The sequence below is a fragment of the Neophocaena asiaeorientalis genome, unplaced genomic scaffold (assembly GCF_003031525.2).
Source record: "Neophocaena asiaeorientalis asiaeorientalis breed wild unplaced genomic scaffold, Neophocaena_asiaeorientalis_V1.1 scaffold264, whole genome shotgun sequence".
Lineage (NCBI taxonomy): Eukaryota > Metazoa > Chordata > Mammalia > Artiodactyla > Phocoenidae > Neophocaena > Neophocaena asiaeorientalis.
Genome location: NW_020185332.1, coordinates 2,709,296 through 2,735,511, shown reverse-complemented (window position 1 = coordinate 2,735,511; position 26,216 = coordinate 2,709,296). Strand labels below are relative to the sequence as shown.

General features: G+C 39.3%; 1 protein-coding gene across 7 annotated transcripts in view; it reads right to left on the bottom strand.

Moving 5' to 3' along the window:
* Positions 1 to 26,216, bottom strand: part of CSNK1G1 (casein kinase 1 gamma 1) — a 147,246-nt gene that overhangs the window by 21,842 nt on the left and 99,188 nt on the right. For 6 of the 7 annotated variants that reach the window (XR_003001828.1, XR_003001829.1, XM_024735178.1 and 3 more), the window contains exons 5-10: positions 15,612 to 15,763; positions 13,838 to 14,072; positions 9,307 to 9,392; positions 7,331 to 7,415; positions 6,913 to 7,061; positions 6,163 to 6,267 (exon numbers count right to left, since the gene is read on the bottom strand). Coding sequence is in view for 5 of the 7 variants with exons in the window: in XM_024735178.1 (XP_024590946.1) it covers positions 6,163 to 6,267; positions 6,913 to 7,061; positions 7,331 to 7,415; positions 9,307 to 9,392; positions 13,838 to 14,072; positions 15,612 to 15,763 (812 nt within the window). In the remaining 2 variants the exon portion in view is untranslated. Of the gene's footprint in view, positions 1 to 1,194; positions 1,233 to 6,162; positions 6,268 to 6,912; positions 7,062 to 7,330; positions 7,416 to 9,306; positions 9,393 to 13,837; positions 14,073 to 15,611; positions 15,764 to 26,216 lie in introns of those variants that run through there. The other variant, XM_024735183.1, reaches the window with a different exon arrangement.

Below are 26,216 nucleotides of genomic sequence, written 5' to 3'. Positions count from 1 at the left end.
ACCTGCTACAAGGAGGTGCCGCAGAATACAGGGTATATGCTGATATACAAAATACTGAACAATGCATACAGACAGAGGAAGAAAACTTTTAATATAGAATAGAGAATTAGGAGCAGAGGTGAGCAGCAAAGACTAGGTTACAGAGTGGGAGAAGCTAAGAAAAGGACTGCACTTCAGTTTTGCACTTGCTTGTTGCAATATCCCCCTTGGAATTAAGGTCCCAGAAATGAGGAGGGACAGCTCATTCTGCACTGAGCTCTGTGCTGGAGCGGGGCAGGGTGAGTGTGCAATCTCCACACCTGAGCTCCTGCTAGACAGCAGGCAGCAAGTCAGGAAATCACACACGGGTCAGAAGTAGGCAAGTGATCGCTGAGCAAACTCATCTGCTCCTTAAACTAGCAAACTCTGAACTGAACCTCGCTGAAAACAAAGAAGTACTCTGTAAAAGGAAGGGAATGGAAAACTCATCAGCTTTCCTCTTTTTTTTTTTTTAAGGCTACTGGACTTAAATCTAATCCCTTGGAGTCTAGACACAAACAGAATAAATATAAACTACTCTTTTATTGGGGCATATCTTCTTCAGAACTCAGTATGACATTCTTTCCCTTAAACATATGCTGGTCCTATAAAAATGAATAAGTAATATTTGAGGATTCAATATTATCAGGGGTAGGATACCATGTCTGGTAGAATTTAATAATTCTCGATGGTCAATATGACTCTTTCCAACCTAAAAACAGATCTGTTCTCCCTAACCTTTTAGGCCAAGTACCCCTCCTTCAAATGCCCACAGAAAATCTACCAAATAAAAGGGGTCTATGGGAGAAAAGAGAAACTAACAAAACTGCTGAACCACAGTAGTATATATTTGTGTAGCATCTACCTGAGTAAGGATTGTCACAAGCTAGAGGTTGTGAAAGGAAGTGTGTTGCTGCGTGCACATGCTAATCAATGTGCTATATTTATATATATATATAAAAATTTATATATATTTTGTTGCGTGTCGTACAAACACACTGCATAAGACCTTCGACAGTACTGCACTTTAATATGAGCTATCTGGATAGTGGCAGGACTTACTTCCTGATCGAATTTGATCAGCGAATGCAAGGGAAGCTTTGCCGGGTAGAAATAGGAAGAACTAGCAAAGTTTTCATCGTCTTCCTGATGAATGGTAATGCAGAATTCTTTAAGAGGAACTTGAGTCATGGCAAGATTGACCATCTTTGGAACTGGGAAAGGACAAATACCAAGGGTAAAATGACAGAAAAGACTAACCCGTTGGGATCCTTTTGAGTGGATCTAGCTTTTAGGAACATTTATTCTACCCAAACTCATGACTGAATTACAGTTCTCTAGCTGGGTAAATTAATGTTCAAAGAAATTGATCTTAAGCACCTGGTATTCAAATACTAGACAGATTCAATATAGGTGAGTTTAAATGCAGTTCTCTGGCCACCATGTTTGGGCTCTCGTACTGTACCTAGGAACCAAATGATACTCAGTTCAATTCAGTATTCAATTCAGTATGCTGGTCAGTCAACCAGCAAAGCAAATTTTCCCTGAAAACTCCCATGGTGACAGAGGAGAACTAATACAATCTCCTGAACTTGCTTTGCAGCAAGAGCCTGCTGTGTTTTTTCAAACCCTTCCCCTTGAGCAGACAATCCAGCCCTACTCTGGCTGCCAAACAAGGCAGGATGGCTCTTTGTGGAAATAGAAAAACAAGTAGGAAGAAAAGTTTAAAATTTACTTTTCTTGGAAGGTTAAATAAAACTCTCTATATATTTTTAAAGGGGGGGTGGATAGAGGGAAACATCTTGAAATTACAGTATTAGTTTATTCCTTATTAATTAATTAATTAATTTTTTTGGGCTGTGTTGGGTCTTCGTTTCTGTGCGAGGGCTTTCTCTAGTTGTGGCAAGCGGGGGCCAGTCTTCATCGAGGTGCGCGGGCCTCTCACTAGCACAGGCTCCAGACGCGCGGGCTCAGTAGTTGTGGCTCACGGGCCTAGTTGCTCTGCGGCATGTGGGATCGTCCCAGACCAGGGCTCGAACCGGTGTCCCCTGCATTGGCAGGCAGACTCTCAACCATTGCGCCACCAGGGAAGCCCAAAAATCTATATTTTAAACAAATATATGATTTCATCTAAACTCCTCATTTGACAGATTCATTCATTCATCATTCAAACAATTATTTGCTGAGTACCTACTATTCCAGACATTCTTTCAGGGGTTAGGGATACAGCAGTGAACAAAACAACAAAAATCTCTGCCCGTACAAGGCTTACATGTGTGGAAGCTGAGGCCCCCAAAAGCGGAAGTGTCCTGCAGCCTAAGGCTTGGGATAAGCTAAAACCAAGTTCTGAGCTCCTCATCCTTCTCCTCTATCACACAATTGATGGGCAGATTTATTCAGAATAAGTAGGTTCTTCAAGCATTATCATCAATGTCACCTCCAAAGAGCTCTCAGGTTTTGAGAGTCATCCTCTGCCTGCCAGCCATCTTCAGCTGAAGCGCACAGCAACAGCTTTGACACATCCTTCTCCCTCAACCCTGCCATACATGTGAGCTCCCAATTCTGATAGATTATATCCCTGTATCATTTTTCAATTTTATTTCATTCTCACCACTACAGTCCATATGCACCCCCTTTACCTCTCAAGGGAACTCACTGTCTTATTGGTCTCCATGCTGGCTGCCAGGGTATTACCACCTTCTATGCTGAAAGATTTCTAAAGCAAAGTTTTGATCTTATCACCCCTCTGTTCAAATACCTTTAGTACCTATTCCCTACTGAAATTAAGCACTAACTCTCCAGTAGCCCAGCATTTCAGGAGCTTTATCGAACAGCTCCAACCTATTTTCCTAGCCTTGTCTCCTTTATTCACAGAATATATTTTAGCAAAATGGAACTAGAGAATTTGCTGTTGCTCATATTTCCTTTTTGCTTGGAATGCCTCTTTCATTTCCACCCAATTCTTCCAAGAGCATTTCAAATGCAGCTTCTTTCATGAAATTCTTTGTCATGCTCAGATTAGATGAAAAGTCTCCTTCCAGTCCCTAAAGATTGTGATTTGGGATGCTTATCTGTTCTGCCTTGTGTTATCAGTTATCTGGCCACCTGGCTTATCTGCTTGTCAGTTCTTTGAGGACAAGGACTCCCTACTTATCTTGGTATCTCCAGGACATACTTTCACATAGCAAGTCCTTAGCTAGATTTACCGAGTCAAAATTGCTGAAGAAAGGTTAGCTGTCCCTAAAGTTAATACCTTTCAATCTCTCTCAAGGAGAGATTTTAGTTTCTTCTTTGGCTGATTTCAAAACTTGCAAAGAATTAATCTTAAAAAAAAAAAAAAAGCATAAGGAAAAAACCCTGAAGATGGAACCAAAGCAATGAGACCACAGACTAAGACAGTGTAAAGGCTGAAAAGACACTAGAAATCCATTTACCCACAGTGCACAGTGCAGAAAGAATTCTACCCAGTTAGAATTCAGAATCCTGATGGAAAGGAGGTATAAAATTTGCACTGATGTGGGGAATTTCAATCCCTTAGCAGCCATGGGATACTAAAAACCCTAAAAGAAAAAAAAAAAAAATCAAACACGCTTTCAAGACTCAAGTCTTCAAAAAGAAGCTTACTGCCTTGTAGGTGAGATTTCCTAATTACATACCTGGGTTTAATGACTTTTCACTTGAAAGTACACTGAAATTCACTGTACTTTTACTCAGATACTAGGTATGACCTCATTTTCCACCCTGGAAATCTAGGTTTTCAACCATCTCTTTTCCCCATACCTTTAAAATTCATTCAAAACAGCAACATTGATTATGAATTCACTGAAGCAGAAAAGACAAGGGAAACTAAAGGAAACACATATTTTAGTTTTCAAATATTCTAAAAGTATTTGAATATTTATTCAAATAAATATTGAATTATTTGAATATTCAATATTTATGATGGGCAGGTATTATGATTTCACTGACTACTTAAATTATTTTTTTATTTCTTTCATACCTTTACTATTTAAATGTATATTTCATTATAAGGTAACATAACTCCATTATAGAATAGTTTGTAGGGGCTGCCTTGGTGGCGCAGTGGTTGAGAGTCCGCCTGCCGATGCAGAGGACACGGGTTCGTGCCCCGGTCCGGGAAGATGCCACATGCCGCGGTGCGGCTCGGCCCGTGAGACATGGCTGCTGAGCCTGTGCGTCTGGAGCCTGTGCTCCGCAACAGGAGAGGCCACAACAGTGAGAGGCCCGCGTACCGCAAAAATATAAAAAAAAAGAATAGTTTGGAAAAAAATTACCCACAATACTACAACTTCCAACACTACTTCTGTTAATATTTTGGCATTATCTCCTCCCATTGACTTTCTCATTTTCCCTTCCCCTTCAGGAAAATCATGAGGTATTTCTAATTTTGTATTGTGATTTCTTTACTATACAACCATAAACATTTTCAGGTTGCTACAAGTTTTCCTAAATATTATTTTAAGTGGCTAGATAATATTCCACTGAATAAATGCATTACAATTCATTTTATTATAACCCAGTTTATTTGATAAAAGATTTGAGCGGATCCATAACCATTCCCTTATAATTGGATAGGTAGATCATTTCTAAAACTTTGCTAGAAATAGCACTGTGACAGTTTAATGCACATAAGTAAATCTGTATCTTGGATTGTTTTATTGTGATTGTTTTATTATGATTCCAAGAAGTAAAATTATTCTATCAGAGAGGATTGTAACTTTATCAAATTACTTTCTAGAGAATTTGTAACAATTTGCAAAGTCAAGAGCAATGCATGAGAATGTCATTTGAACTGTGCACTCTACACTTTTCAAAAGGGGGGTAGGGGAGAACGACTGCAGAAGTCAACAGTACTCTGCTGTCAAATCACAAGTCAGTCAAAATAGAATCATTAGCCAAGTACTCTGATTAAAGTATGTAACTCTGGACCCAATTAGGGGTCATAGTTTGCTAAACCCCATCTTTTTGCCTACCTACTCTCTCTTTTATCTACTCTCTAATACATAGATTTCCTTCCTTCACACATTTTTTTCTTACCCAACATGCCACACATACATGCCAAAAGTATGTACTCACTGGTGAGTCTATATTTGTGTACATACTTTACTGTATGCATGTGTGTGTGTGTGTGTATACCTAAATATACTACTTTTTTGTTTGTTTTTGTTTTAGAGGGGGCACCTGGATTCTACATTCTATTTTTAACCTATGTACTTTCACATGTACATCTGTGAGATAAGTTTTTTTGCATTTTATTGTAAAAATGTCTGTGAATATAAAACAGTGAGGTCAGGGATGAGGGGGGAACAAGCTAATTTGATATGATTATGTGTATGTGTGTTATCTGTTTATTATTCTTTGCTTCTTTATCTATTGAGGTACTCATTTTCCTCTTAGCAATATATAAGGTAATGAGGATTAAAACTGTCATATTTACTTCCCAATCAGTTACCCCTTTCTTTAAACCTTGTCAAATTTGTTGATTTTTTTTTTTTTGGCAGGGGAGGGGGTGGTGTTTGCCTCCTCTGTCTTTAGGCTGAGAGAAGCCTCTCATCCAAATCACTAGCTTCCCAAACCATGATCACTGAAGGATGGACAACATGGCCTTCTCTGGAATGGCCTAAAGCAAAGCTGAATCTTCACTACAGGTCCAGATCCTGGCCAGCTATAAAGTTAACCTGGATATAGGGACAGAGGTGGGGTGGAGATGCCAGTTCATGCCTATGTCAGCTGGAAGTCCAAATTACCCACCCTTCTTAATCAGCAAGGAAAAACCAGCATGGGTGAGAGCTCTACTCTGGACTGCAGATGAGACCCAAAGTGGGCTACCCTGTCCATCCAGTGTGTTTTTGGGCCTGTGGCAGACTGTCCCTTTCAGCCAACAGATTTTGACAGGCCCAGCTTCTCTAGAGTGGATGCTTCATGTAAGACACCTGGCCACATCTCAGTGCTATTACACAAACCTGAGGGATGCTGGAATGCCACACCACAACAGTGAGTAACGCTAAGCCCTTTGTCTTTAATTTCAGTATATATGCTTAAGTGGAGAAGCTGAAGAATTTGGATTTTAATATTAGCCATGAAGAAGGGGGATTTCTGAAACAATGAAGGTCCAACACATACCTGATTTCGTAGAGGCTGTTGTGATGGCCGATCCCTGTGTGTGTGGCTTTCTCGAGTTATTGCAGATGCACCAGAATCTACATGAACTGACCCTACTGGAGTAGGCTGAAAAAATATATACCAAAAAGTCAAATGGGGAAAACAGGTCCAACTTAATGCCTCCGCAAAGGACAGCATCATTCTAATTCTAACAGAACAGTAGTAATTATTATCACTGTTATTATTACACCAAGGCCAGTTTCAAGTCTTCTTGCCTTTTCAGTTTGCTTATCTGCAAAAGGGAGACAATTCAGTCCTTAACAGTTCACTGGAGAGTAGCTTGCCTTCGAAAAGAAAAATAACATCCTACAGTGATGACTGTCAGTATGCTCTAGGACCCTGTGAACCCAAGGCCAGAACAAAAAATTCAGAAGTTTCCTCTGGTGCTGGGCTCCACCCGACGGAAATCAAGTACCTTAATAGCTTATGTAGCACCAGCTCCTGGATCATTCAAAGAAAACTTCTTAAAAACTGACTTAAATTCTGATACTAGGACACAGTGGCCATAATCTTAAAAACACAGTTAGTAACTCCTTTATTACTCTAGTGAGAGTGACCCCTGGCATCACCCTGAAAAGACTAGCAAATGGAACGTCTACAGTCAAAGGAATGTTGTTTTTTTTTTCCCCCCATAGATTTAAGCAGAAAGTCTGGTAAGGGTGGTGAGACAGTGCTGGTCTGAGGTGAGGAGGTTAAAAAGAAGATACTTACAATAGGCCTCCCGACCCAATCATAGGCGTAGTCAAAGGTGTAGCCTTTCCTTTCAAAGAGGTCTGTGAAGAGCGTCCGTAAATACTCATAGTCAGGTTTTTCAAAGAAGTCTAATCGCCTGACATATCGCAGGTAGGTTGCCATCTCCTCTGTTAGGAAAGAGGTTAAAGGCCATGCTCATTAGCTGAATGCTTCTCATGGGGAGAAGCTTTGGGCCAGGCAAGGAATATCTGTACAGACTATTTGACACTGATGTTTCCTTTATGGACCAAATCAAAGTGATAAAACCTATCTTGATTTAAATAACAATAAAAGGAAACGTAAATTTTCTGGATAGTATCTAGAAATACTAAGATATGGTCTCCACCTCCTTCAAAGCTTCAGTCACACTGGCTGGAGTGTCCTTTCAGCATCCTACCTGGAAAGTTTTCACAGAGAGCTTCAATGGGAGTATTCCTTTTGGTGTCACCAATTTTTTGATATCTTTCTTTTAATGTATCAGCCTGTAGAGAAGAAAGAGAGAAAGTTAGTTGGAAAGAGGTGTTAAGTATGGGAGGTCCAATATGTTTCGGGACATAATGACTGTTTCACTCAAACTGGCAGGATTTGTTAGATAGTCTCAATTTTTTTCTAATACTAACAAACAAGAAATGTAGTAGAGATGATATATTTAGATATGTACAAAACATCTGTTCTGGAAAGTTTTATTTGCAAATACATTTAGTAGTCTCAGATAAACACCACCAAATGTAATGAGATGAGAGGCTAAGATAAGAAAATAAATTCAAAATTATAACAGCTTAGTAATGACCCATGGCCACTAGGGTTCAAAAGTTATTCAACCTTCTCATCCTTAGATCAGCTCTAGATAAGATTAAAAACACTGCTAATCCAAATGGGGGCAAACAGACAGATGGCTCCACAACATATTTATTGTGAAGTTGAATAGAAAAAGAACAAGATGTAAGAAAACTGCCTTTCTAAGAACCTGCTGTATAAAAAATAAATTAAATTAAAACAAAAAACAAAAGCAAAAAACAACTGCCTTTCCACAATGTGCTTCCAGAGGGAAAAATGTTAACTATGATACAGGCATGGCTAACAGACAGGTTTGCTATACGTCAGTGGCTCAAAGTAGCCAAGTCTGGTTTGCTCAAGACTGTAGACAGACGGCTCCTGGAGCTTGGACCGATAATGTGGTCTCAAGGGATTCTCATGAGGCTCTGCCTAGCCTGCTGCACCAGGCTTTAAGCAATTATGTTTTGAAGTATACTGGAGGAGTTTTAAATCTACAACTACCACTAAAATGATTCATGGATCATGAGAAAGTTTCAAGCAATTAATAATATACAAATGCATTATTTGGCTGTATAATGAGCAAACAGGATGTGAAACTCTATTTGACAGCTATCAATATCAATGAGAAGGTATATGTGACTAGGAGAAGACCATGGAGGAGATGTTAGGAGAGGAATTTAACGGGAAAGAAATAAAATTTTCCCAAAGGGAAGGGATAAAAGCCTCACTTTTCAGGACAATGTCCAAGAAAGCACAGCAAAACGAATCATTCTGCCCTTCGGGAGGGAAGGGGTATAGTAGTACCCAAAGCTACCAATTAAGTTTCCTTCCATACTAACGTGTTGAAATAAACCACAACTCAAAAATGTCTTGCATTTAACTATCTAATGGGACGTAGAATGGGTTACAAGCTCACCATTTCCTAGTCTAACCGCCAGAGGCACAGAGTAACCATTACAATGGTTGTAACTATAATTAATAGTTAACTTCGACACAAATGCACTGTATTGACACCTACCTAAGGAAGGCTATTTAAACTACACATTTTACAAGGAACAGCTATTTTATGCAAAGGCATTTATTCAATTAAACACTTGAACAGCAATGTTAAACCTGGATTTTCGTTTTAGTTCAGGTGGGTCCTTAGCCTATATAGGAAGAACAAGTATTTCCCAGTTCCCCTTAGGGGCACACCTAGTCCTGCTGGTAAAATGTGTAGCAGCTGCTATCATCAATTTGTTCCAGAAATTCCCCAACACCCTGGGAACAATATGCCTGCTACATAATGTTAGTGAAGGAGGCATACTGACACAGAGAGAAAAGCAGCACTGCCAAGGCTGGGAGGGAATGAGGGAAGAGATTATGGAAAACTCGAAAATAAGGAAGAAGGATCAGAAGGGGAAGAAGACAAACATGGGCAAAACAGAGCTTCCAAAGCCCAGGTGAGCATTTACATTATAGACTAATGTCGTTCCTGCCTGTCATCCCTGTAGCCAATCTTCCCCTTTGTGCTTCCTACAGACATCAAGTCAGCAACCCGTTCATTATCAACTGAGTATTTAAACAAAGCCCTCCACTGAGCACTTCCAAGGATACCTTGAGTCCTTGCCAGGGTAGGCTGCCTCGAAGGAAATACATGAACATATGGCCTAAGGCTTCCAAATCATCCCGCCGGCTTTGCTCTAAAAAGGAAGACAGATGACACATTATGTTTGCAGTTATTAAAGCAGAAAGGGGTTCAAAACCAAGTAATCCCTTCAGAAACCCGTCTGCTCTGGAAAGGCTCTGCTTACTAATTCTTTGTATATCTAAATCAGGGATAGTATTTTAGATCAAAACCAAAAACAACGTGTACTTCCTTTGCCTAGATCTGCTACTGGCAAGTAAATATCAAGTGAAAAGAGCAAATCCTAAACTAAAACCAAGTCCAAATCACCAAATGGTGAGTAACCACCCCTCCTCACTCTATGCCGTCACCTTCCTGAAAGTAAGATAATTTAAACAAAATGTTATTTCTAGTACATGGGCTACAATTTGGTTACCAACACGAAAAGTGAGCAGCAGATTGAGTAGCTGAGGCTGTTAAGAGAGTCCATTCTGGCTAGGCCCGCAAAGACACAAGCTGCAGAATGCCTAGCATACATGCCTAGTGCTTTTTATTCATCATAAAAATTAACACTTAAAATTTAGTTTAATGTAAGCAAACATCAGGGCACAATCATCAGCTCCATCCCATTTGTACCATGTCCCATAGCCACCTAAAGAAAAATTTAAAGTTTATTACTAAGGTGCCCTTTGTGGGCACATAAAACAGTACCCCTGCATTCAGAGAGCTTATCATGTAAAACAAGTTGCTGGATTTTTCTTTCTTTTCTTTAAATCGGGAAGATAAGGATGGTAAAGAACTGCAGAATAGTTAATAAAAAATTGTAACTACATCTCAGAAAACATCTTATACATTCTTTGACTGTCAGACAATAGAAGTAGTACATTCTTCCATTTTTAATTGCCAATTACAATTTATCTCAGACATTTCATGTGTTTATTTTTCAGAATCGAGTTCAAAAGAAATGACAGATGCAAGAATAAGGGGCTATCTTAAACTTGATTTTGTCTTCTTTGTGCAGAAAGTAAAACCTAACAGAGTCAGGGAGAAAGGGAAAGCTACTCAGGTAACCCAAAATACAAAAGCACAACACATTTAACTGCCGCCTCCAATTACAGGAAATTTGCATGAAAAAGAGTGCATAGTACTCTACAGGGCAGATGAAGAAAGAAAAGGCAACTTTCTAAATTGTACTTTGAAGGAGGTTTCTGGAAATGAGGTCACTAATGGGAAGGGGCGGCACCCTGACAAGAGACATAAATAATATAAAGTTGAGCTGATACAGAGCAACTGAAATAATCTTAAAAAGAATGAAGCAAAACAGCAAGGCCATCAGAAGCTTTTGACTACAAGGCTTGCCTGAAGTTTGCAATAAATTTCATATGTAATTGAAAACAAAAAGAGATTTTGTTAACAGAACTTAAAGAAACAGATTTTGTCAATAGACAAAAACAGATTTTGTTAACAGAACCTAAAGATACACCAAAAAAGAAAGAACAAGCAGGGTGAGTTGAGGCCTCCCACAAAACAGGGCAGATAGAGAAACCACACTCTGCAGGTTCTCACACTATATCACACCTACTCATCGCCTCTCCATTTTTATATCCACTTCCTGTAAGGAGGTCCCTTGGTAATAAATAATTCAGGGAACAAATGGTTGTACTTTAGACAGTTGAGCACTAGAGGGCGAAACTCTCCACATTTTCAATGACTGATCGGCCCTACAGAAATAAGCCCAGCTTCTCTTCACAGCAAAGCCGTTATAAAATGAGATTTAAAAAAAAATCAAAAACCAAAAAATATAATAAACACATTTAAACTCACTGGAATAAGTAATAAAGTAACTTTTCAAATACTTAAAACCACGAAGAAAAGCTGTGGAATATGGGATAACAGGAAAAATAATGGTTCCTGAGTCAGGTTATCTAGGTCTTGGCCTGTCCTTTCTATTAATTTATTAATCCACACAAAATTAAGCATGGCCAAGTCGCCTTTTGGGCTTCGATTTCCTCAACTGAAAAACAAGTGGTTGATTTAGATACTCTGAAAAGTCATTTTCCATTTCTAAAATTCTAAAATAATCTACAATAATTTAAATCATAAAGGCCTTTCAAAAAAAATGAGAGTGAAAATCAGAGCCATGCTTTTTCCACATTTCTTTGAACACTCCACATTCATTCAATTCAGGATTGCAATTCAGTATTTCCCTTGTTTTTTTTCATGCAGGATATTTCATTTTCAAAGAAAAAAGGTTTCAATACCAGTGAGACCAGGAGGACACAAAATTCTTCCATACCATAAAGGCTTGCTTTTCAACCAATCAGAAAGATGTGCTTGGTTTACTTGCATCACATCCCTGATATTAGGTCAAATATATTTTGTTGAAGGAAAGGGGCCAGGTGACCCAGTGTCCTCACCCTAACTTCAAACATTAAGGAATACAAAATGGGCAGACTTAATCAGTGGGAAGGTGGCTAATCTAATGTAGTAAATACCAGGTTTAGGGGGCTGCTTCCCTTGTTTTCTGCCCTCACAAAATTAATAGGCAATTCTTTCCAGGTCATTTGAAGATACACTTCCCTTTTTCTTCATTACAACATAAAGGATGCAACACATTTGAAAACCAATAGGATTAGGGTTCCTACAGAAACCTCTCTGGGTTTGAGATCATGGCCAGAGTTTAAAGGGCATGTGACAACCACCTATATGTATTCTCTGTAATAGGGACATTATAGACAGATACGGTGACACATTGGATCTGACCTGAAAAAAACTCTGGAACTCAGGAAGTCCACGCATGGAGATACACTCAAAAGTTCCAGCAGAAATGGCTACATCAAGAGATAAAGGAACCTGAGTCTGATGACAGTAGATGCTTAAAACATATTTTGTTGAATAAATGATAACTAACATTATAGAGTCTTTACTATCATCAAGCACTAAACAGTTTATATGCATTATCTCACAGAACCCTATGGTATAAAGTACTATTACCATACATCTTTCAGGGTGGGTGAGATAACTGATGCTGATGAAGGAAGGTTACTGGACCACAAAGGTTTAAGGGAAAAAGCCAGAATTTACATCCCTTTTTCTTAACTGTTACACTGTACCTTATACAAACAACATGGATATGCATCTTTTGTCTGTTCTTCCCTTTCCTGACAAGAGTAATAAAATCAGAACACAAATGCTGAGCCCAGGAGGCAGGAATTAGAACAACTTCTAGACTCTGTCAGTTAACCCAAACAATCATGACTTTACTATGTACCACACACTCTATCTCCTTGTAAAAAGGAAGGAAGAAGGGAATTCTGAGCCCTATGCAAGAGACCCATGTTACCTATATTATCACCCATTCAACCTGCAAAACATCCTTGTGAAATGTTACTCTATTTTTACAGGTAAGTTTCAGGGAGATTAAGTAACTTGTCCAAAGTGACACCAGTAATAAGTGCCAGAGAACCTTCCAGCCTAATTTTAAACTATTACGTTAAGTGAGAATATCCATGTGGTTACCGAAAAAATCCTGACAGCATTCATTTCAACTCGGGTTGTATCATACCACTTTATAATGTCATTTTTACTCTTCACTAATACTAGAATCCTCATCTGAGCAGTTTACTTGATGAGGCAACTTTATAGCTATTTACATTAGCTTTAATGTACTATTGTGTAAAATACTTATTGTGTAAACTGTTTGTTAGTATTTAAATATCTTACATAATTAGCTACGTCTAGGAGTCTAATATTCTGTTTATATGTCTACTCTCTAGGGTGGTGATTTTCGAACATATCTTTTCAATCACCTTAGAAGCTTTTCTTCAAATATAATCTTCCAATGAAAGCCCAATATATAAAACAGATAAAAAGGGAAGCTTTCCTGGAGAAGCTGACAAGGGCCCAGGGCCCTACCGACTGGGCCTTCTCACTGTTCCTTAGGCTTCCCTCGCAAATACTCTCCCCTGGACTAGTCCCTCTAACAAGTGAGACTACAGCTTTTAGCAATATTTATGCAAATTGTCTATCCTGAGTAAAATTCAAGACTCATGGAAAGGCAAATATATTTTCACTGAATAAGACATAGGCTTTTCCCTGAAAAATGAGTCACGAAACTATGCACGGAGAACAGAAGGCTAGTCCACGTTTTAGTGAAGCACTCTTCCTCAAAGCAGATATCAGCCTGATGTCCTTTTCAGGTTATATATGGGGCCATTTGTATGTAAATATCAAACTCATCACTAAACTTACTAAAATGTTATCATCTTAATTCAATAATTCAAGTACCACACTCTGAGAAACTAAGCATTTGGAAACAAAGAATGAAAAATCCTTACGTTGTCAACAGGATACTTAGGAAAGTCACTAACTTACCATCTTAATTTCTCAAGTACAAAAATCACTTACCCTGTGAAGCAATAAGAATCACAAGTTGTAATGCACAATGGGTACAAAAGTGTTTTGGGAATAAAAAGGTGTTTTAACAACCTGCCGCTTTCATGGAGCTGAAAAGAAACACACCTTTGCCAAGATGCGTGTTGATAGACATGTATCTTGCAGTTCCAGTTAAACTTTTGTGCTCCCTATAAGGTATATGTTTTTTGGTTTCAGGGTCAATGTATTCCTTGGCCAGTCCAAAGTCTATAATGTGTATAACATGCTCTTTCTTATTGCCTTGTCGGCCAATCAGGAAGTTCTCTGGCTTGACATCTCGGTAAATGAGATTCTTTGAGTGCACATATTCCATTCGGGAAAGCTGAAAGAGAGAAAAACAATGATAGAAATACTACTCTAAAGAAGTTTACTGTAAAAATATATCAGAACATTTTCTTTTATCAGCCCAAAGCTTTGAAATTAAAATAAAACTCATTTCTTCACCACCCAGAGCCACTTTACTCTTGTAAACCAGAATATATTTCCTGATACAAATACATATATGACAAATATCAAGATAAAAGAGAAAAGGATAGGAACTTCCCTGGTGGCGCAGTGGTTAAGACTCCATGCTCCCAATGCAGGGGGGCCTGGGTTCAATCCCTGGTCAGGGAACTAGATCCCACATGCATGCCTCAACTAAGAGTTCGCATGCCACAACTAAGGACCCCGCCTGCCACAACTAAGATATTGTGCAGTCAAATAAATAAAAATTTAAAAAAAGAGAGAGAGAAGGATAGTACAGTTCATCTAAAATGATAATACACAGTTTTACTTCGTTATGCAACGATTTGCAAATGATGAATAGAGTTAGTGTTTTTATGTTACTTCAGAAAGTAAGCATTTGAGAGGCAAGAATTACTCCCAGGCAGGAAATCAGAATACGTTGGTGGCCTTTGAAGACAGGTGTCACTGCCACATTCACCTCCTGGCCACACCTTCCTATACTCTGTCTCTCTGTTGCAGAAATAAGGGAAGTGAGGCCCAGAGAAGTTAATACTGGACTGATATCACAGAGCTAACTAACAGCGGAGGTAGGAGTATAGGTTTTATGAGAAAGTAAACATAGCCCAAAATAATAATCATAAAATTATTCAAATTTCATTAAGTTCACTTCTATCTTCAAAGCTTTTCTACTTAGTATAGAAAGGGAAGCACGAGCATTTGAATTTTTGACTCAAAAGTCAAGATCAATTTTCTAACATTTCCAAGTCTTTAAACTGGGTGAGACCATCACCATTTCAGACCAATAAAGACATCCTTCTGCTTAGGGGATGACAAAGTTCTCAAAGGAACTGTCTTAACTGTTCCTTAAAGTGGTACTAGTGTGTAATTTGGTAGGAGCTGAGAAAGCTGCCTCTTCAGCTGTCTCAGTCTCTGTGAGAACTAGAGGCAAGGGAACTAAGGCAGGTTCTTGGTCACACAACTTCAGAATCTGATTTTAGGGCAGTGGGTTACATCTCCAATCTTTTCTTGGATGCGATGGTAAGGAGAGAGGGAGGACATGACAAAATTTTACAGTCATGTGTTTAAAACCTATAAATAAAACAACAAAGAAGTTACTTGCATTTGTACAATTTTTCCGAATCATCCTCTTTCTCCCTAAATAAATTTCCACTTCATTCAAGGTCAGAGTATTGCTCCAAGGTGCAAATTCTTAAAATAGAGCAAACAGCAAATGCAGTGCGACTTCTCTGGATTAACCCTTTTTGCCCCAGCCAGCTTCCTAGAATGCCACCAAGCCAGTAAGTGTGCATTCACTAGGTGTCACTACAGCTAGTAAATCACCAACAGGGACACAAGGATGTGGCTGGGAGACCCGCCCCGCTTATCCTTCTGCAGAATGGCAATGCCAACTTACCAACTGAATGGCTATCATTAACACAGTCTTCAAAGTAAAAGTTCGGTCACAGAGATCAAACAAGTCCTCCAAGCTAGGGCCAAGAAGCTCCAGCACCATGGCATTGTATTTCCCACATGGTCCAAAGTAATACACCTGTGGGAGACCTTCACCTGAAAGTAGAGGGAAAATAGGGTGCAGAGTGAGGGACACAAAAACCAAAATATGAGATAGCTGCAACAGCACTAAGTAGATAAAAAGGAAATATAACTTGTGAGATTTTTGTTTTCTTTCATAGTCCCTACTGGAGAGCTCAAACTGAGCACAACAGCTTCAAAGGGAACTAGTAATGTGTGGGAAAGGCTAAGCCATTGCACAATATGTTCAAATAAGCAGTTATTTAATACCAGAGTGCCAAAGGCATTTCCACTGCTATGTAGGACAGAGAATGGTCCCTGATCCACTGCTGGATCAGAGCGTAAACTATTCTCCCCCAAGGATGCCCAAAAGCGCACTAGCATAAAAGGTTCAAAAGATGGCTCATGAGCTCAAAGGCCAGGCTAACACACCTTGTTGCATTAGCTGGTTTCATTTGCACTCCCTATGCTTACTACCAAAGCCACAAGGAGATGGAACTGTTTCCAACTGTTGCTCTGAGGAGAGCTCAGACCGAAGGGCTGAGGTCACAGAGGATGCAGCCTGGTCCTTTTCTCATAGGGAGTCTCTGGAGTTTCCTGTTTTCTATCAGTTGGAGCAAAGTCAACAGACTGGGTTTGGTTACTGATAAGTAATTATGAAAGGAAAAGGAATAAAAATACAAGGCTGGGTTTTCCCCAGATTTGAAATTCATAGTTATAAGAAGCCAAAATCTAGACTTTCTCACCCACGTGGCAACTTGTGAATGAATTTCCTCCTTAAAGTGTATTGTAAATATGAGGCACTCAGTAAATATGTGCTAAATGGCACCATGTGAGCTGTAGGTATGAATGAGACTTCAGAACTTTTAAAATCTGGTCTTACAGAGTGAGAACACTTCCATCTTAATACACTTATGTACACCACGGTCTACAGTTGTACACACTGCAGATTACTGCTTGCTCCTGTCTGTAAGTTTTTTAGACAACAAAATTCTCTCCATCTTCGCATTTTATTTGTACAGATATGGTACAGGCAGAGGTAATTATATCTACTGTAATCTGAATGTTTGTGTCCCTCCAAAATTCGCATGTTGAAAACCTAATGCCCAGTGTGATGGTTTTAAGAGGTGTGGGCCTTTGGGAGGTGAGATCATGAGGGCAGGGCCTTCATGAATGGGATTAATGCCCTTAAAAAAGAGACCCCACAGAGCTCCCTAGCCCCTTCAGCCATGTGAGAACACAGTAGGAAGTCAGCAGTCTGCAACCCAGACGAGGGCCTTCACCAGAACCTGACCATGCTGGTATCATGATCTTGGACTTCCAGCCTCTGGAACTGTGAGAAATAAATTTCTGTGTTTATAAGCCACTCAGTCTGTAGTATTTTGTTACAGCAGCCCAACTGGATTAAGACAATGTCTAATACTTAGAACTTTAACCCAATGTGCCCATCCTTCTCTCCAGCACAGGTCTTGTATATCTGGAATCTGTATGATTCATTGCTATGATTATGTGTTTATTTCATGTGTTGCAATAGTCTATCCTATTCCATCTAAATACTAAACAACTTCTTTCTTAGTGTTTAATAGGCTCATTCCTGTCTCATACCATTTCATATAGTATACTCTGAATTGTCCTTGTGCTTGTTTTGATTCTCCCTATCTCCAAAAGGAAACAGAGTTGAATTTATCTTTTTTTCTACTGTTGTTTTGAAGAACTCCTTCTTCAGTTCATTTAAAATATATAAAACCTAACAGCTGTTCCCAATGAGTTCTACTGAGAAATCCAAAGCAGAACAGTACCATAGAGATTTATTGCTTTTATTAATCAGATACATGGGAGATTGTAGTTTGGAGATCTTTAAAATTTTATATCCTATATAATAGTTTTTGATGTGACTAAAATTTGATTTTCCTAATATAAAAATTATACTCTTCAAAACAGGTGTGGCAGATCTGTTGGTTACCTGCTCAATATCCATTCCCTCCTTCTTTCTTAACAACAAAATTTCTAATTATTGTGACTAGCAACTCGCCCAGTTATAACTTCCCAGTCTCCCTCGATAATAGGAATGATCAGTGAGATGGAAGCAGAAATTGTTGGATAGGGTGGTTCTAGGAAAGTTCTTTCAAGGGAGCTGACTCAAAAAAAAAAAAAAGGGAGCTGACTCAAGTTGGAGGTATGCCCCTTTGAGATGACCGAAGCTCCAGAAGCCATCTAGAACCATCAGATACCTTGAAGATTTAACATAGTACCAAGATGGATGGAGCAAAATTAGAAGAACCCATCCCTGACAGCTATGAAGCAACCACACTAATGTTGGGCTTCCCTTCCCTCTGGACTATTTTAATCCAAAAGAAAAATCAATCTGGGACTTCCTTGGTGGTCCAGTGGGTAAGACTCCAGGCTCCCAATGCAGGGGGCCCAGGTTCGATCCCTGGTCGGGGAAATAGATCCTGCATGCATGCCACAATTAAAGATCCCATGTGCCACAACTAAGACCCAGTGCAGCCAAAATAAATAATAAATTTGAAAAATATATATATATCTCATGTAGCTTTAAAAAAAAAAAGAAAAATCAATCTCTACCTGACTGAACTACTGTTATTTGGATTTTTCTTTTTAACAACCAAATCTAAGCCTAATTAATAAACATACTATTCCTTTACTTGGTTAAAGTGCAAATCTAGGCACAATATCCTTCTGAAGTACAAGCTAAAAGTCAGACCTGTGTAGAAATATAATATTGGCATAATTTTCTAGACCTGCTGCCAATACTTAAGGATCAGTTTAAAAATAAGACAGATGATCATCTTGTTCTTGACAATCTTCGGTACCAAATCTAGGCATCTCTTGTCAGAAATTTCCATGTTTACAAAAAAGTCACAAAAGCTTTCTGGGTGATGTCTATAATTTTTAACTGTGAGTAATGTCACTCGTAACTCCTGCCTAGTAACTTCAAAGATGCGAGGAGTTCCTGCTGGCTGCATTATTGCTCCTTTTATTAAATACTCTGAATCTCACAATACTCTGTTGGCCTTTGGGATGCTCAAGACAATTTCTAGATTACTGAGTGGCCTTGAGGCTTTTCTCAAAGATGGACTAGGTCCAAGATGCTAGTGTAGAAAGAGCTCAAGTCAGAGTCATGGATTTGGTTCTGCTACCAACTCTGAAAATTCTTTCACCTCTTTGCTCCTTTTCATCTGTAAAGAGGAGAGGTTTAGACTGGTTCTCTTTTATTTTTTATTTTTTGGCCACGCCACGTGGCATGTGGGACCTTAGTTCCCTGACAAGGGATCGAAACCTCACCCCCTACAGTGGAAGCGTAGAGTCTTAACCACTGGATTGCCAGGGAAGTCCCTAGACTGGTTCTCTTTTAAATCCAAAATTCTGATTATAGCTAGGATTTCCTTCTAGCTACCTTCTAGGTTCCTCTTTGTAAAGCCATAGCACCAGTATGAATGAAACTTGTCTTCATGTTATATAAAATATGCATAGTACAAATTCAAATGTAGCTTTAGTGGTAACTGGTAGTGGTACTCAACTGAAAGTGTGTCTATTAGAAATATCTCCAAAACTTTAGAAAACAGATACAGTGACTTTACTTCAAACCTACCAAACCAGAATTTCTAGTAGTGGATGTAAGCATAGCTCCACAGGTGATTCAGAAGTGCAACCCAGAGGGTAGAAATAAAGGGCATTGCTTTGCTTTATGGCTAATATACTATGAAGACTCAGAAAACACTGACAGACTAATCTGTTTCAGAAGTTCTCTCACATCAGAACAACTGGACTCAACACCTACTGAAAGGAATCATTTTAAGGCTATTTGAAAGACCTGTTTAGAGTTTCTTAGGTATTACAGAAAATGTGCTGCTGACTATAGAAGTCTCTTTGGGAGATGTGGCCTTAATTTATTAGAACTGTCTGTACAGATAAAGATGCCCACACAAGTTCCAATCTGTGTCTGGTTTCACACATGACTGCCCCAAAACTGGCCAGTGCTGGTGGTGAACAACACAGACACAGGCCCACTAAGAAAGTCTGCCTCTTTGGTCAGAGATTACTGTACAGTAATGATTTATCACCTGGGCTGTATTTAAATGAGAAATCCTGTATATTATGTTTCACACTACTTTTGCAGAGCCATCGCTAATCCATTGTTTAGGAAATTTTAAATTAATCAACATTATGGTGGAACTCCTTTAATAAGACTGGGGATGAGGGCAGTCTTAAATGCAATAAACATGCTGAAAACAAGGTACTTCCTGCAAATAATTTTGAGGTAAAGGCAATGAAGTGGGGGAAGTAGGCAATGTAGATATGCACTGAATTCTTTGATCCATGGTATTTCAGAAACTAAGGTACTGTTATAATCTCTCATCTGCTCTGAAAATAAAAGCACTTAGTTAAGGTCTCCCTCCTAAATTGGTCAACTGCATAAAAGCTTGAAAATTAAAGAAGTAGATTCCAAATTCTCCTCTTCTGAAGGGTTTCCAACAGATTTCATTATATTACCTTTAGCCACAGGTTAAATCTCTCATAAACCAAAACTGCAAGGTTCTATACACACTGTACAAGTTACAGTGTATATTTTCACAGGGAACTATGAAACAGCTTTTCCATCCATCAATAACATATTCTTATAACTCCTGCTGGACATATGGCCCACACATATATCAAATTGCACAGAACAGGAAGCGAGATGTATAACACTACAGCTAATTTTCAGTCTGTCATAAATTTAACTTGGGTTAAACACACCAAATCAAGGGTAACGGCTTCTTTATCATCCAAGCTGTTACCTAAAAAGATTCCATAATGTATTATGAACAGTAACTACTCTAAGTAGAGATATTTTTAAATACACATCAGGCTGAGAACTGAAATAGAACCACCTTGAAGCTTTTGGTAATTTGATCACATTATTGCCTAATAATTAGCCTTTCATTATTTTTGAAAAACTAAATTACCTAGATGTGAAGCAAACTCAAATAAGTCCCATACCTACATCAATACCTGGATGTAAAAAAATAACATCATATAAATATTTCTATGAAAAAATAAGTATATGCTGATGATGACTGTCTTCTAAAGTCAGGGCTTTAGGAAAAAACCTTTAAGGACATAATGACCTTGGCAATTCCCTTCTTTTATTTATACAGTTTGCTTTTTAATTTTTAAAGAAAAGAGGAGAGTTTTTCTCCAAAGTTAAGCTGTCCTTGGTCCCATCAATGGTAGTGGCTTTTAGCACAGCTACTGGATGTTCCTTAGTGTTTATGAGAGGTCAGGGAATTACTGACACACAGGGAATTATCACCAGGGGTAATAATAATAATATTAAATAAGTCCACTTAACTAGAAAGCAGAAAGAATAGGCAGACAAACATGATAATATTCCATAGGAAGAAGTGAAAGGGGAAAATGAAAGCATAGGCTTTAAAACTCAGAAAATAACTCTATAAAAACAATGCATTATTACAAAAATATGAGACAATACATGTGTTTGTTTCTCTTTTAAAAAAAGAACAGAATCCCTCTCATTTCTCTGACTGAAAAAAATGGCTTTTTACAATAAGAACCAGTTCAACATATGAATCTACTTCAACTAAACTGCTGATTTAATAACAGAAACAGCTAGACCCCAAATTAAAGAATCAGGATTACTTTGCCTTACCTATAGTGAAAAATGTTTTACTACTGTCTTGTTCACTGGCCTCTTGGGAACTGGAATATCACCAGACATATGCTCCTAACATGAGCTCAAATTTGTATGGTGGGAGAAGAGAAGGTGAGGAAAGGCAGAGCAGAGGAATAATCTCACATTTCCGAGCCAGAGAAATTGAGCTTTTACAGTTTCTCTATTACATACACACATAATTACAAAGGCCTTAAGCCTCAAAGCAGGTTCAAAGTTTTGTTTATCCAAAGGAGTCAGGAAAGAAAGTCCAAGATAGGACATATTTCTTCTGCAGCAGATAGCATCAAAGATAAAAAATGTTTTAAAAGTGTGTTGTGTACTGGGGGTGGGATTGAAGGGTAGGGGATCCTTTCTCTTCTCCAAAAGACTAACAACTCAGCTCAGAACTGGTAAATTTGTAGGATAAAAAAAAAAAAACCAATCTCTGAAATTTTACCACTTTGTCCCTGTGATTAAGTTATATAGACAGGGTCTCCCTGGTGGTGCAGTGGTTAAGAATCCGCCTGCCAATGCAGGGGACATGGGTTCGAGCCCTGGCCCGGGAAGATCCCACATGCTGTGGAGCAACTAAGCCCATGCGTCACAACTACTGAGCCTGAGCTCTACAGCCCGCGAGCCACAACTACTGAGCCCACGTGCCACAGCTACTGAAGCCTGCACGCCTAGAGCCTGTGCTCCGCAACAAGAGAAGCCACGACAATGAGAAGCCTGTGCACCAGAACGAAGAGTAGCCTCCACTCACCACAACTAGAAAAAGCCTGCACACAGCAAGCCCCAACACAGCCAAGGGGAAAAAAAAAAAAAAAAGTTATACAGACAGACTGTCTACTGAGCTTCAAAAGCTGAGAGAGGATCAATTCTTCTTAACACACACCTGAACAATAACAACTAAAAAGAAAGCTATAGCAGGCATTTAGAAAGAATAAGAAGAAAAAAAATGAGATTATTCAAAGTACAGTGAACCTCTTCCTGACAATCCTGCCCCACTCCCATTACACTTTCTTTGTCCATGTATCTGCCTTCCCTATGAACTAAGAGAAGGCTGTTTGAAGGCAGTGACCACTATGTGTTAATTATGTTTGTATATCGGTGCCTAGCACCAGTCCAAGCACATGGCAGATAAGGGCAGAATAAGTACTAAGTAAATAAATAAATACAATTCAGTGAAATTGACTTGAGTTTTCTATTTGGAACACACAATATTTAAACCTCAAAATGCTAATATACACAGAGCAAAACAAATTAATCAGATTTTAAATGTGTGGGAATGCTGACACAATTGATATTTCTGAGTAGTTCTTATTTGGATTTCATGGGAATGATATTTAAGAAGTTCTGTTGGGTAAGCCACCAATATGAAGATTCCAAGTAATTCAGAGTTGTAGTATTTCTACATGGACTTTCTTCTGTGTATTTTCTTCCATGATGGTTGTATATGGTATGTGCAGTTATGTCTCTGCTGTTCCCACATGCAGGTGAACTATTTATAATTATTCATTTTAGTTAATAGTACTGAAAAACATACACACAAACAAATGTAAACGTCTTCCTATCTCTCAATAAAGCACCTGCCCATCCAAATAGATTAAATGACCAACGAAATTAGCCATCTAAGTTGTCTAATGTGCAAAGGAAGTCTGATGACATCTTCCTATCCTTTTCTTCTCCCACTCCATTTTTAGACACATTCTTTATTTTGGTCCTGTCTAACTTGGAATTATATGGTCTTTTCTTTACATACATAGCCCTTTTCCATCTCACTTCAATTTCACAGTCATCCTATGAACAAAACAGGGAAAATACTAATGACTCTATTTTACGTATGAGATAGAGACCCTGAGAGACATTGTGTGACCTTTCCTAGCTGACAGGGTGCCCAAGTAACACAACCAGACCTCTCAACTCCAGAATCACTGCTCACGTCGCTATACTAAGCTGCCAACATTCTCCACCTTCGTTCTTCTTCCCTTTCATTCATGTGGTTGCCAAAGTTATTGCCTGTGCTCCCTACCCCACTTCTTCCAAACCACATGCCTTTTTGGTTACCATTATCCTTCCAGGATATAAATCTGCCACCCTACTACACAGGCAGATTAATCTGGTTAATCTGTCCTACCCACCTCCTTGGTTCCCAATATTTATTTTTGGCTGTGATGGGTCTTCGGTGCTGCCCACGGGCTTTCTCTAGCTGCAGCGAGCAGGGGCTACTCTTCACTGCAGTGCGCGGGCTTCTTATAGCAGTGGCTTCTCTTGTTGCACAGCACGGGCTCTAGGCCCGAGAACTTTAGTAGTTATGGCACATGGGCTGGTAGTTGTGCCTCGTGGGCTCTAGAGAGCAGGCTCAGTAGTTGTGGCATTTGGGCTTAACTGCTCTGCGGCCTGTGGGACCTTCCCGGATCAGAGCTTGAACCTGTGTCCCCTGCATTGGCAGGTAGATTCTTAACCACTGCGCCACCAGGAAAGTCCCGATATTTTTATATCAGTTACCTGAATACTATTTTACAGTTTTTGCATCATCTGTCCATCTCTCTATAGTTTTTTTAAAATTAATTAATTTATTATTTATTTATTTTATTTTAGGCTGCGTTGGGTCTTCATTGCTGTGCGTGGGTTTTCTCTAGTTGCAGCGAGTGGGGGCTACTCTTCGTTGCGGTGTGCAGGCTTCTCATGGCGGTAGCTTCTTTTGTTGTGGAGCACGGGCTCTTGGTGCCGCAGCCTTCAGTAGTTGTGGTGCACGGGCTCAGCAATTGTGGCTCACGGGCTCTAGAGCACAGGCTCAGTAGTTGTGGCGCACAGGCTTCGTTGCTCTGCGGCATGTGGGATCTTCCTGGACCAGGGCTCGAACCCATGTCCCCTGCATTGGCAGGCGGATTCTTAACCACTGTGCCACCAGGGAAGTCCATCTCTATAGTTCTTGATTTGTCAATTCCAGTTCCTTATCTGGAATGGGGGCCACCTGGGACATTACTTTTTTAAATTATAAATGTGATATATACTAATTTTAAATAAATACAATAGCAAACCAAAAGCAGTACAGAAACATATGAATATAAAGTATTCATATCCATAATAGATGATACACATAATTAAAAATACTTTTCTGCAACTTCATTTGTAATTTAATATTATATAATGGACATTTTTCCTTGTCAACACATGTATGCACATCATTCACTTTAAAAGTTACATCATATCTCCCCCTATGATGTATCACATTTAAGTTTTCCTGTACTGATGGACATTTAGGTTATATCTGTATATTTGTTATTAGAAATAGACATTATAGTGAACAGCTATTGCTTTTGCCTGACACGCATCCTTTCTTCCTTCTTCTGATAACATCTTACTCTTCCAGCAGGAAAGCACCATTTCTTCATTGTTACTACATGTGGTTAAAGTGGGATCAAGCCATTTCGCACTGCCACCCCAAGGATATGACTCAAGCCAGATTAATTAGAGGATTCTATCCTCCTGCCCAGGGGAACTGGGTCAAGGATAGGAGCTTGAACTATGTCGGTACAATGAGAGTCAACTCTGGGCCTTTTTGAAACTATAGAGAAGGAGGAGCGATTTTCGTCCCCCTCGATCACTAAACTGAAAGGAGCTTAGCCTGAAGCTACCAGAGAAAACCACATGAGAACAGGTAGACTACTTATCTGAGAATGAAACCAACACAGAGAAAGCAGAGCTGAGAGAAGCAGACAGACAAGTCTACCACAAACCTGAGGACCAAGGACAATGTGGGTCCTGGATCTGGCTGGCCTGAGGTGAGAATCCTGGACTTCTTAGTCCCGTGAGCCAAGAAATTCTCTCCCCAACCCCCACTCCCTCAATTAAGTGAGCTTGAACTCTATCATTTGAAAATGCAATGTGTCTAGACAGATATGCATACAACACTGCAAAAAAAATCCTTGTGCCTACATTTTGAGGCATGAATACAAATGCATCTTGAGGGTAGATTCCTTGAAGAGGAAACGCTGAGTCAAGGGTCATGCACATTTAACATTTTAGTATATGTTGCCACATTGCCAGTTCTAAATCCTCTCTGGTCCCTGGTCTGTTTCCAGTGCTGGGCCTCTTTTCACATTTAGTACTACCGTCCTATTACTTAAGTATCCAGGCCCATAGAGTATTTAAAAATGTTTTCAGAAGCTGCCTTGACTCATTCTTCTCAAAGCCCCAGCACTAGGTTACCTCCTCTCTTACACGTAGCCAGCAGCAGCATGTTTGGAGGAGTCTCCTAGGTTTTTGTCAAAATTATCACTGATATTTCAAAGTCAGGAGAATCCTTCCTCCCCCATTATTTGTTCAACACTACAATAAGAAATTTCCACTCAAAGCATACTTGCATCACAAAAGTCTATTGGCCATAAACTGCTTTACAGTTTATGAAGTGTTTTTATATAGGCCTTCCCATTTAATCCTAACAAGTACATATAGGAATTACTATTCTCATTTTATGGGTAAGGAAATTCATTTGAAGTGACTTGCTCAGTGGTAATAGCCAAGACCTAAAACCCCACTTCCGCCTCCAAGTTTCAGGCTCTTTTCTTTTTGCCCGTGCTGTGCAGCACGTGGGATCTTAGTTCCCCCACTAGGGATTGAACCCTGCGCCCCCTGCGTTGGAAGCACAGAGTCTTAACCATTGGACCGCCAGGGAAGTCCCCCAGCCTCTTTTACTATACCACATATACCTATCTGCACCCTGAAGTCCACGGACATCTAGAGTGGCAGCGAGGACTACTGAGTCACATTACTTTCATAGGAGATTAACCAATTTAATAAAGATTC